Source organism: Prionailurus viverrinus, chromosome A2 (genome assembly GCF_022837055.1).
Source record: "Prionailurus viverrinus isolate Anna chromosome A2, UM_Priviv_1.0, whole genome shotgun sequence".
NCBI classification, from domain to species: Eukaryota; Metazoa; Chordata; class Mammalia; order Carnivora; family Felidae; genus Prionailurus; species Prionailurus viverrinus.
The window spans coordinates 11,867,196-11,879,517 of record NC_062562.1 but is presented as its reverse complement, the minus strand read 5'-3'; the positions used below and the strand labels follow the sequence as shown (position 1 = coordinate 11,879,517).

General features: G+C 51.2%; 1 protein-coding gene across 1 annotated transcript in view; it reads right to left on the bottom strand.

The window, feature by feature from the left end:
• Positions 1 to 1,147: 1,147 nt before the first annotated feature.
• The window catches only part of NWD1 (NACHT and WD repeat domain containing 1), a 65,911-nt gene continuing 54,736 nt past the window's right edge, over positions 1,148 to 12,322 (bottom strand). Inside the window, exons 15-19 of the mRNA XM_047849684.1 lie at positions 11,049 to 11,203; positions 9,230 to 9,506; positions 6,330 to 6,880; positions 3,212 to 3,317; positions 1,148 to 1,675 (exon numbers count right to left, since the gene is read on the bottom strand). Coding sequence (XP_047705640.1) covers positions 1,374 to 1,675; positions 3,212 to 3,317; positions 6,330 to 6,880; positions 9,230 to 9,506; positions 11,049 to 11,203 — 1,391 coding nt within the window. The 3' untranslated portion in view covers positions 1,148 to 1,373. The remainder of the gene's footprint in view (positions 1,676 to 3,211; positions 3,318 to 6,329; positions 6,881 to 9,229; positions 9,507 to 11,048; positions 11,204 to 12,322) is intronic.

The following is a 12,322-nucleotide window of genomic DNA, read 5'->3' as shown; positions in this document are numbered from 1 at the left end:
TAATTTCACTCAGCATAATACCCTCCAGTTCCAACCACGTAGTTGCAAATGGCAAGATTTCATTCTTTTTGATTGCCGAGTAATACTCCATTGTATAGATATACCACATCTTCTTTATCCATTCATCCATCGATGGACATTTGGGCTCTTCCCATACTTTGGCTATTGTTGATAGCACTGCTCTAAACATGGGGGTGCATGTGTCCCTTCGAAACAGCACACCTGTATCCCGTGGATAAATGCCTAGTGGTGCAATTGCTGGGTCGTAGAGTAGTTCTAATTTTAGTTTTTTGAGGAACCTCCATACTGTTTTCCAGAGTGGCCGCACCAGCTTGCATTCCCATCAGTCGCTAACTTTTAAGAATGGGGAAAATGTGACATGAAAGTCTGGGTTTCTGGCTTTGTTTACAACAACAGGAAGCTGGCACCAATGAGCGGCTTTCCCCGCGGCCATTCTGGGGTAGAGTCAGGGTGCCCATGCCCGCCCCAGGCAGAGCACATGTCCTCCACACGTCCCCACGGTCTCCATCACTCTCTGCTGCTCACCCGGGTGCCTGGCCATCATCTAGATTATCCACTGGCCCCCGTGGGCATTTGAGTGTGTCACCTGTGGTACAGATGGTCACGCTTCTGAGACTAAAATTGGAGCGAGGTGGCTCAACAGGGCTGGGACGGGAAAGCTCCTGGCTCTCTTCTCTCAGAGCCCCTGCACCCCAGGCTTGAGAGTTTGAGCAAATCACAGCTACCTGCCAAGGCTCGGTTTCCCTGTCTGTGAAATGGATGCAGAAACTCCTACCCTCCCTGAAGTGTGGGCTGTGATAAGGATCAGACAATAGCACCTGATGCTTTATAAATTAACGATAAAGCTCTGTGGTCCACCTCTGTGGTTTGGTGAATCTTACATCCAGCCATCCTCCCTTTGCCCTGTACCACCCCCCAGTTTCCCTCCCGGGCACAGTCCCTCCCATTCTCAGGCAACATGCTTGGGCCGTATTGACTCCATCCCCAGCCCTGGTGGACACTGGGTCAGGCTGGCCAATCACAGCACTGCATTCACCCAGAGATAGGTGCATGAGCCCACTGGGGCCAATCGAATCGGGGCCAGCACTTCGGTTCAGACTACTGGCAAATGGAAGGTCTCTTTTCTACTGAACTTGGCCGTCATGTTGCTAACCTGGGGGTGGCGGGTTCCTGGGGGAACCCAGCCAACAAGCAGGAGAGCAGAGTGGAAAGATGGTGAGAAACAGGGTCTGAGTCATATAATCTGGGGCTTTGGGTCCGGATAGACATCAACACGTACATTCTCTTTGCTTCAACCGGACTGAAGGGGGGCTAAGTCACTGGCGTCTCATGCCCCCATGGGGGAGGGGGTTCTACACGAGCAGGCAGACTTGTGAGCGTTTGTTCGACTTGCATGCATTTCCCTGGGCACTTGCTGATCTCGAGTCCTGGGGGACTCCTGCGACAGCCGCCGCTTCGTCTCTCTGCCTGGATTTGACCTTCCACACTGCCTTCTTGAAGTTCTTGAGAGGGTCCTGCTGCGAGGCTCTTGACGAAGGGTCCTGGAAACACTCCCGGATGAGATAGCCGTGTCTCGTGGGGGCGATGAAGCCATTGGAAGTTGGGATGATTCTGTTCACTACGGCGTGGACAAACTGGACAGCCAGCAGGGTGCCTTTTCGGGTGGGGGTGGGGGGGACAGCAGGGCACACATGAGACCGTGGGGGCCACAGAGATCCAATCTCACACACGTGAGAGTTGACTGCGCGGGTCACATCCTTGCTATGCCTCTTACTAGCTTAGGCACGACCACGTCTAAACTCTCAGGAGTCCCCCCCACCTCGTGGGCGATGTGGGAATGAGAGCCGAACCTGCCTGCTGAGGAGAATTCTAAGGTTCCAAGATGTTAAGTGTGTCAGGTGTATCGGTCTCAGCCCAGAGCGAGCTCGGTAAAGGTTATTATTGGAGGAGGAGGAGAAAGAGAGGTTGTGCACCTGCCCGGGCTGGGCTTTGAAGACCGCAATCCACAGACCGCAGCGCCCGAGCCATCCGTAACTTTTTTAACCTGCAGATCTTTGCCACAAGCATTAAGCTACGCTACATCGGATTGGAGTGTATTTGGTTACAATGTATTCCAGTCGACCTGATATCCATTCACCCACCCACGCGCTTTGTGACCTTGGGCAAATCTCTTAACCCCCCTGAACTTCAGCTTCATCACTTGTTAAGTTGGGGGGGGGGAGCTAATGGCACGGGCGCCCTGCCCAGGGTCAGAAGTGTTCCTTTCTCTATAGGAGATCACGTAGGAGGGCGACAAAGGCAGACGAGCGTCACTGTGTGACCTTGGGCAGTCACCTCACCTCTCAGAGCCTCAATTTTTGCTCTGTAGAATGAGGTGGCTGCCAAGGGAATTCAATGGCCCGGGAACAGGACCCCGTACACAAGAAGTGTTAACTCTCATTAATATGCCTTTAGGGTAATACTGACCACACCAAGAGCTGGGAGGTTTGCAAGGTGGCTGGTCTTAAGCAAGCTGGCCCCTATCGTTTAGGGGGCCTGGGGCAAGAGAATGAATCAGGGCCCACATCCTATAAGGTCCAATGCGTAAATGTTGGAAATCTAGACAATAAACTATTCAGTGAACTATGCTCTGTCCTCCTACATTGATGGATGTGTCTTTGGAACCACGTGGAAGGTCATGTTGTGTTGAGAATTCTCAGGGTCCTGAGTTCCATACTGGAAAGTCATGGCGTGCGAGAGTCCCCCGCTCTTTGTGGCTTGGCCCCTCCTCTTCCCTCACTCAGCTTTATCCTACAGTCCTCGGGGCCTCACACATATGCACGTGAACCACCTACCCAGCTCATGCACCCAGACTCCAGGCTCATCACCCATGGCCACCCCCAAGTCCCGGGGTGCTCACACTAGGGGCACAGTCCACCCTCAGAAGGATGGACCCGGAGAAGAGGGCTGCCCAGGCCCTAAAGAGGGCACCTCCCAGGTGGGGAGAATGTTCCAGGTATCCAGAGCACGGGTCTAAAAAGAGGAGGTGTAGCTCTGGGGGGGCCTGTCCCCGTGACCCACAGACACCTCTGTAAGCAGAGGGACCCAGCTAGGGGAGACCAGAGCAGAGCCCTGTAGTGCCCAGAGCCCAGAACAAGGCACTCCTCGCCAGATCTAAGCTCGGTCTTGCCCTCAAAGCAAAATGACTCACCATCCAGCACACTCCAGACGATGATGGAGCGGTCCTTCAAGCCCGCATACACGTACTTGTCATCTTTGGAGAAGCAGACACACTGGACTCCTCTACAGTAAGAATTCTGTTGAAAAAGACAAGGTGATCTTGGAGCGCCTGGGTGGCTCAGTCAGTCAAGCATCTGACTTCAGCTCAGGTCACGATCACAGTTTGTGAGTTTAAGCCCCGCATTGGGCTCTATGCTGAGAGGCTAGAGCTTGCCTCAGATTCTGTGTCTCCCTCTGTCTGTGTCCCTCCCCGGCTCACGCTCTGTCTCTGTCAAAAATAAAACATTAAAAAAAAAAAAAAGACAAGGTGATCTGGATTTCAAACTGAGAGTCACCTAGGAGACCTACCCCAAGGCATCTGCGTAGGAAGCCAGGCTTGGAAGCCCCTCATGCGGGACGGATCCAATGAAACCCTGGAGAGATCGTAGGACCGATATTCCCAGGACCAAAACACATCTTCATAGGGACGGGATTGAGAGCTTTACAGGCATTTTGCATTGGAGAGCAGGAATTATCCGTTTTAATTTCTTTTTTTTTTAAATGTTTTATTTATTTTTGAGAGACAGACAGAATACGAGTGGGGGAGGGGCAGAGAGAGAGGGAGACGGAATCCATGAAGCAGGCTCCAGGCTCTGAGCTGCCAGCATAGAGCCCGACGTGGGGCTCGAACCTGTGAACCACGAGATCATGACCTGAGCCCAAGTTGGACACTTAACCGACTGAGCCACCCAGGGCGTCCTTGTTAGTTTTAACTTAAGTGACCCCAACTATACAAGCATTAACTATAGTGGTATTTTTTTATGTGTATTTTTGAAAGAGAGAGAGAGAGAGAGCGCGCGCGCGTGCGCGCGCGCAAGTGGGGGAGGGGCAGAGAGAGATGGGCACAGAGGATATGAAGCAGGCTCTGTGCCGACAGCAGAGAGACTGATGCGGGGCTTGAACCCATGAACCATAAGATCATGACCTGAGCTGGAGTTGGATGCTCAGCTGACTGAGCCACCCAGGCGCCCCAGCTACAATGGTCTTTAATTAAATGCTATATGCTAAATGCAGCCTGGCATCCTAGAGCCTAGAACGGAAAAGGGAAATCCGCTGAAAAATGTGTGATCCCAGTCAAGTTGGTAGCTTAGTTAACGGCACCGTCCCCATGGTAACTCATTAGTGGTGACTAATGTGTGACTTATGTGACTCTAGTCACATAAGAGGTTGACATCGGGGAAGCCGGGTGAGGAGTGCGTACAGGAGGACCTTTGTACGATCTTTACAACTCTGTAGACCTAAAACATTCCAAGATGAAGTTTATTTACAAACAAAAACAGGGAATAAATAAATAAATGAATGAATAAATAAATAAATAAATAAATACATGACAGGGTGCGTGGGTGGGCTCAGTCAGTTGAGTGTCTGACTCTTGATTTGGGCTCAGGTCACAATCCCAGGGTCGTGGGACCGAGCCCTGTGATGGCTCCACATGGAGCCTGCTTAAGAGTCTCTCTCTGTCTCTGCCTCTCTCCTCTCCCTCTCTCTCTCAAATTAAAAAAAAAAAATTAGAAAAAGAAAAAAAGAAAGAGCTAGTAGGTGTATTTAACTGCTGGGGTGATATTTCCCACTCAACAAGATGAAAGGTTACTTACAGCCCAGCCTTATAGTGGCTTCCTAAAAATAAATGTCAGATGGGATGGGAGCTTTTTTTTTTTTAAAATGGTTATTTATTTTTTTGAAAAAGAGACAAAGCGCGTGGAGGGGAGGGTCAGAGAGAGAGGGACAGAATCTGAAGCAGGCTCCAGGCTCTGAGCTGTCAGCACAGAACCCAAAGCAGGGCTCAAACCCACGAGATCATGACCTGAGTTGAACTAAGTGAGCCAGGACAAAAGTCTTTTAAGATGAAACTATACGTACTGTCTCTCTTAGTTACAAGATCATCTTCCTATGTTTATGAATAATTTTTATATCTTACAACCAAAGGTCTGGCCTTCGTTCCCCATTTGAAAGACTGGAATAGTAACACCAACCTTATGAGATCGTTGTAGGGATTACATTATAGAAGGATATTCTAATATGCATTCTCATATAGTATATAATATGAATATATGAATATATTTATTGCAGCTCTTAATTCTATTGATACAAAAAACTAGAATAGCTCCTTACGAGGTGGGCAGTACGGACTCTAAGACACTTCATACGTTAGGGAGTCAGTTGCCAGTTTCCCTCTTCAGACCTTCACAGCTGCTGTTCCTTCTGCCAAGGATGCTGTTCCACCAGGCTCATTTGACTTTCTTAAATAGCAGCCTCTACCCCCTTTACCTTGTCCTATTTTTCCTCAAAGCTCTTCTTACACACTAGCCCTTTCCCACAAACATTTGTCGAGCCTTGAGGACATGTCAGGAGCTCTCCTAGGGATGGGGGCCACCTCCATAAGCAAAACACAAAAGCCCTCACCTCTGTGAGCTCTCACAGAACTCACACTGTCTCCCCTCTTGAGAACGTGGCTCCGAGAGGCGGGACGGCGTGGCCTCTGGCCACACCTAGAAATCAAAACTCTTGGGCACAAGAATGGCTATCAGGATTAGGGTAAGGAGGGTGAGGCCGGGGTGTGCCGTGCAGGATCTGATCTTTATTTAAAACGATATCTTGGGGCATCTGGGTGGCTCAGTCGGCTGAGCGTCCGACTTCGGCTCAGGTCATGATCTTGCAGTTTGCGAGTTCAAGCCCTGCATCGGGCTCTCTGCTGTCAGCACAGAGCCCGCTTCGGATCCTCTGTCTACCTCTTTCTCTGCCCCTCCCCTATTCACGCTATCTCTCTCTCCCTCAAAAAAAAAAAAAAATGTTTTAACAGATTTCGTTCTCTTGTGTATCTTTTGCATGTGTTTCGATTTTTGTAAACACTGCCTTAAAATAGCGTCTCTCTTGATTGCTGAGTTTCGGGGCAGCCCCTTAAGCTCTGCTCCCGAGGTGAGTGTCTCTCACGGGCCCCACCCTGCTCCCGACCCTGGGTGATGGCACACGGTATGCACTTAATACAGGACACCTGTCATCAGCTTTCTAACGCCGGGACCTAGCCTGCACGAGGTGTGTGGGCCACGCACCGTGTAGCTCGTCTCGAATCTCCACTTGCAGGCCTGCAGGTCCCAGAGGCACAGCAGGGCTTCCTCGGATCCGCTGACCGCCAGCTGCTCCTTGTGGCTGACCTGCACACAGGTGACCCGGCTCCCGTGGGCCTCCAGAGGGAACACTTTGGAATTCGCACACTCGTAAAGGAAGAGCTCACCGTTGGTCATGCCGTAGATCACACGGTAGTCAGCCAGGACAGCCACGCTGGAGATGGTCTCGGGCAGCTGGGTGTAGAAGGTATATGTTGGCCCATCGACAACCGGGCAGGGATCCCCAGGGCTGATGTCCAGCACCAGGATGATGCTGTCATAGGCGATGGCCAGGCGCTCCTCTCCTTGACTAAGGGCCATGCAGTTGATGGCTTTCCGGGCCTCGGGAGGGGGGATGCACATCACGTCCTGTCTGGAATTCAGGGGGAACACCAGGACGACCCCCGAAACGAGGCCAGTGAAAAGGAGATTGGCCTGCTGGGCCACCTCCAGACATCTGACCTCACTGGAGGCATCCAGGACGTCCTGCTCCTCACCTGCCACGGAGAGAAGGTCGCATCAGGAACGGCTCAGAGGAACGGGCTCGCTCTGCAAATTGTTAAGGATTTTGAAAACCGCTTTCATTATCCGTATTCCCTCCCACCCTGGTTAACACTTTCTGATGACTTCCTGCTCCCCATCGGGACAAACGGACACGCGGACACGCATGAGCTCTCATCCCAGATGTTTCTTTTACAAGCGTCTGTAAAGGGCTGGAGAGTGAATTTTTTTTGCCTTGCAGGCTGTATGCTCTTAACCCTTAACCTCTTAACCCTGAGGATGAAGCCCCCCAACATGCCGCACACAGGCAGTGTGTGTCCGATCTGGCCCGCGGGCCCCAGTTTGCGGGCTTGTATCTCATTTCCCACCGTGCCCCCTAGCTTCGCGTCGGGCTCCGCCCCTCAACTAGTGAGCAAGGGCCTCAAGCACGGTCACCTCGTCTGTCCTGCTCACCGCCAACCGCAGAGCCCGGCCCTGTGGCCAGCACTAACCAAACATCTGCCAAATCCATGAATGCAGGAGGCTGAGAGTGAATCTCTTTTCTCATATTATCGTTAAAGAGGGATTTCTGTACCTCCATCTGCCCCCATGGAGATCACAGCAGACACAGTTGGTGACGTGTCCAGACTCCCTTTACGGGCCAGGGCACCCAGACCCTAGGCTGCTCACTGCCCTCAGGTGAAGGGAGCCCCTCATCTCAAAATGCTTAGGGGGTTCCCCCACCACCCAGAACGGCCTGTAGCCAGTGACTGCCTGATGTGGGGATATAAAAGACTAGCCCTTGGGGCGCCTAGGTGGCTCAGTCGGTTAAGCTACCGACTTCGGCTCAGGTCACAATCTCGCGGTTCCTGGGTTCGAGCCCTGCATCGGGCTCTGTGCTGAAAGCTTGGAGCCTGGAGCCTGCTTCGGACTCTGAGTCTCTCTCTCTGCCCCTCCCCCACTTGTGCTCTGTTTCTCAAAAATAAATAAACATTAAAAAAAAAAAAACATGACTAGGGGCGCCTGGGTGGCTCAGTCGGTTGAGCGGCTGACATCGGCTCAGGTCATGATCTCGAGGTTTGTGAGTTCGAGCCCTGTGTCGGGCTCTGTGCTGACAGCTCAGAGCCTGGAGCCTGTTTCGGATTCTGTGTCTCCCTCTCTCTGACCCACCCCTGTTCATGCTCTGTCTCTCTGTCTCTCTGTCTCAAAAATAAATAAACATTAAAAAAAAAAAAACCATGACTAGGGGTGCCTGGGTGGTTCAGTCGATTGAACGTCCGACTTTGGCTCAGGTCATGATCTTGCGGTTCGTGAGTTCGAGCCCTGCGTCGGGCTCTGTGCTGAAAGCTTGGAGCCTGGAGCCTGCTTCAGATTCTGAGTCTCTCTCTTTGCCCCTCCCCCACTTGTGCTCTGTTTCTCAAAAATAAATAAACATTAAAAAAAATAAATAAATAAAAAGACAAGACCTCTTGCTTCTGAGGTGCAGTTTACAGTCTAGGTCCTCCCCCACCTGCTTGCTCAGCCCTCCCCCTGCCCCTGCCTGCTCTGATCACCCCTGCTTAGGTTTCTCCTGGGAGCTCCCCTCAACATACCCCTTGTGCAAACTTCCCCATCACGTGCCCTGCTTCCAGGAAACCCAAACGAAACCAGGGATTGACAACCAGATGGTCAATTACCCACATGCTGGAAATTTATCACATCAAGTCCTGATTTTTATTAGCCACTGTCAACCTGACTGCAGTTATGGGGGTGCTATGGACTGAATGTGTCCCTTCAACGTTTATTTATTTTTGAGACAGAGAGAGACAGAGCATGAACGGGGTGGGTCAGAGAGAGAGGGAGACACAGAATGTGAAACAGGCTCCAGGCTCTGAGCAGTCAGACCAGAGCCCTACACGGGGCTCGAACTCACGGACCGCGAGATCGTGACCTGAGCCGAAGTCGGACGTTCAACCGACTGAGCCACCCAGGCGCCCCTGAATGTGTCCCTTCAAATTTGCGTGTCGAAACCCCAGCCCATAATGTGATGGCGTTGGCCAGAAGGCTTTGTGAGGTGATTTGGCCATGAGGGCGGAGCCCCCACGATGGGATAAGTGCCCTTATACAGGGGACAAGAGGGCTTGCACTCCTGTGAGGACCTAATGAGAAAGTGGCCATCTGCAACCAGGAAGCCGGCTGTCACCAGACACGGATCCGCCAGTGCCTTGGCCTTGGCCTTGGCCTTCCCAGCCTCCAGAACCGTGAGAAGTAAACGTCTGTCGTTTAAAACGCCCAGTCTCTGGTGTCTGGTTAAAAGAACCCGAGCAGTCCCGGACAGGAGCTTTGGTTCTTACCCACACAAATGGCCGTGCTTATATCTTACAAACCTTCTGCTAAGTCCCAAATGGTGACTTTGTTCTTGTCCCCAATCTTGGGGAAGTAAACGTAGCTTCCATCGTGTGATACCGCAGCGAGGCCAGTGCGATCCAGGAACGGGGTAGAGGCCCTCGGCTGCTGCACAGACGTGAGATCCCAGACTTTGAAAGACGAGGACTGCTGGGAAGCAGATGCCACCAAGGCCCCACCCCAGACCAACAGGCTCACGGGGGCCCCGACGCCTTCCAGAACATCCAGCAGGGTCCCCTGCTCCGACAGACTCCACACCTGAGGACGGACAGCAGAGGGCCAAAGCTGACTTCTTCCTTACGCTGTCATAGCTAAGAAATATGCATGAACCCATTTGTCCACCTCTGGTGAATTCTCAGGCTGCGGTTCAAGGGCCTTCTCCACCCCCTCAAACCTCCCCACCCCTCACCGAGCCACTACCACAGCAGTTCTCAAAGTGTGGTCCAGGGAACCCCTGGAGGGTACCGCCAGGCATTTTCAGGAGGGCTTGCAAACACAAAACTGTTTTCATCATAATTCAAGATGCCATTTGCCTTTTCTACTCTCTTCCTCTCACAAAGGAGCGGTGGAGGTTTCCAGAAGCTATGGGACATGAGATGTCACACCAGATCAGAGAATGCAGAATCAAGTACGAGAAGCCAACGGTCTCCTATTGAGCCAGACACGAAAGAGATTCGTCAAAATGCGCAACCACGCCACTCTTCTCGTGAGTTTTGTCTGTTTGTTTCAGAAACTACAGGATTTTCGTAAAAGTGTGTTATTACATTGACACGTAATGTTCATGAATCAACGGAGAAGTATTTTTGGATGTCCTCGCTGCTAATTTTTAATATGGTAATTACCATCAGGGACCAAATGCAACGTGGGATCCTAGACTGGATCCCAGAATAAAGAAAAAGAGGACATTTGTGGGAAAGCTGGTGAAACTACAGAAGAATTTGCAGATCGGTTAATAACAGTCTTGTCCCAATATAAATGTTTCAGTTTTGATAAAGGGCCCGGGGGGACATGAGATGGTAACATTGAGGCAAGCAGGGTGTAGACAAGATAAATATGTGTATATATGGGGACTCCCTGTACTTTCTTGGCAACTCTTCTGTACCTCCTAAAACTATTCCCCAAATAACTCATTTGTTAAGAATATGTAAATCCAGTATATAAATCTATAAATCAAACTGATATAACCCACTTATTGAGAATCTTTGGGATCCTTGAGAACCTTTAAGAATGTAAGGAGGTCCTAAGGCCAGAACGTTGGAGAACTGCTACTTTAGTATGTGCTTTTCCCACCAGAGTGAGAACTTTGAGCTCGGTGGGAATTTTCTGCCATTTTCCTCCCAACCCTTCTCCACTCTGAAGGCCAAAATCTTCCCCGTTTTTTCAGGTTCCGTGGGAATGCTATCCCCTTCCTGGGTCTCAGGGGATCCCTCCCCCACATCTTCCCAGTGACCTGCTCTGTTTCGCCTGCACTAGTGTCCTTGAATCTCTGTATTTCGAAGCCAAAAGACCTCTCAAGAATTATACTTTTCTAGGGGCGCCTGGGTGGCGCAGTTGGTTAAGCGTCCGACTTCAGCCAGGTCACGATCTCGCGGTCCGTGAGTTCGAGCCCCGCGTCAGGCTCTGGGCTGATGGCTCAGAGCCTGGAGCCTGTTTCTGATTCTGTGTCTCCCTCTCTCTCTGCCCCTCCCCCGTTCATGCTCTGTCTCTCTCTGTTCCAAAAATAAATAAACGTTGAAAAAAAAAATTAAAAAAAAAATTATACTTTTCTATTCCAGACGCGGAGTGAGGATGACCTCTGACCTGAATGAGTGTGTCCCGGGACCCGGTGACAATCAGATTGTTCTCAGGACCAAAACTGGCTGTCTCCACGGTGTCCTCGTGTTCAAGGTCGGTGGCCATGAATCGATGAAACCCCTGTGAGTCTGCCAAGAATATCCGGACGGATCTTCCAAACCCTGAAAGGGCAGGGATGGGATTATCCCTTTCACTCCTGGAGGAGCTTGACAGGAGTTCAGTTTAGTCAACAAAGATTTTTTTGAGCACCGACTACTTGGCTGTGGGAGCAACACGGTGGCGAACAAGAGAGACATGGCCCGTGCCATCACACAGCCTAGAGTTGTCAGGTGCAGGGGTGGGAGGCGGGGGGGGGGGGGGGGCGGCAGCTGAAAACAGTGATCAATAACCTTGCAGAAAACAGCAAAGTTATTTATTATCGCAAGACTGTGAGTTTCCAGAGGGCTGGGACCGCCTGTTGGGGCTGCTCCTGGTATCCCAGAACCCAGCACAAAGCTGGACATAAGGTAGATATGTTTTGAAGGCGGAGGGAAGGAAGGAAGGGAGGGAGGAAGGGGGTAGGGAGGAGGATAGGAAGGACAGGAAAATAGTTGGAATCTGCGATAAGGGCAGTGAAGTCAAGGGGACTGGCTGCCATGAGAAAAAAATGACACAGAGACACGTGTGGCAGACAAGGCACGAAGGGGGAGACCAGAGAAATGTGGCCACAGGGCAAAAAAGGATTCTTCTCTGGAGGCTTTGGAGGGACCATGACCCTGCCCACATTTTTTTTTTTTTGAGTAATTTTTTAAAGTTTATTTACTTATTTATAGAGAGAGAGAGGGGGAGAGAGACAGAGCATGAGCAGGGGAGGGGTAGAGACAGGGAGAGAGAGAGAATCCCAAGCAGGCTTCCCACTATCAGCACAGAGCCCAATGCGGGACTCAAACCCACGAACCATGAGATCATGACCTGAGCCGAAACTAAGAGTCAGATGCTTAACCGACTGAGCCAGCCAAACGCCCCTGCCCACATCTTGATTTTGGACTTCTGGCCTCTAGAATTGTGAGGAAAGAGATTTCTATTGTTTTGAGCCACCACATTTATGTGGTAGTTTGTTACAGCAACCACAGGACCTTTGAGCGGACATCTGAGAAGATGGCAGGCCCTGGAAGGGTGGGAACAGCCTGGGATGACCAGGAGGTAGGAAAGGCCTGCGTGTGTGTCTCAAGGGCAGCACAGAGGCCAGTGTGGGTGGAGCAGAGTGAAGGAGGGAGAGGGGAGGGAGGGAGAGCCTTGTT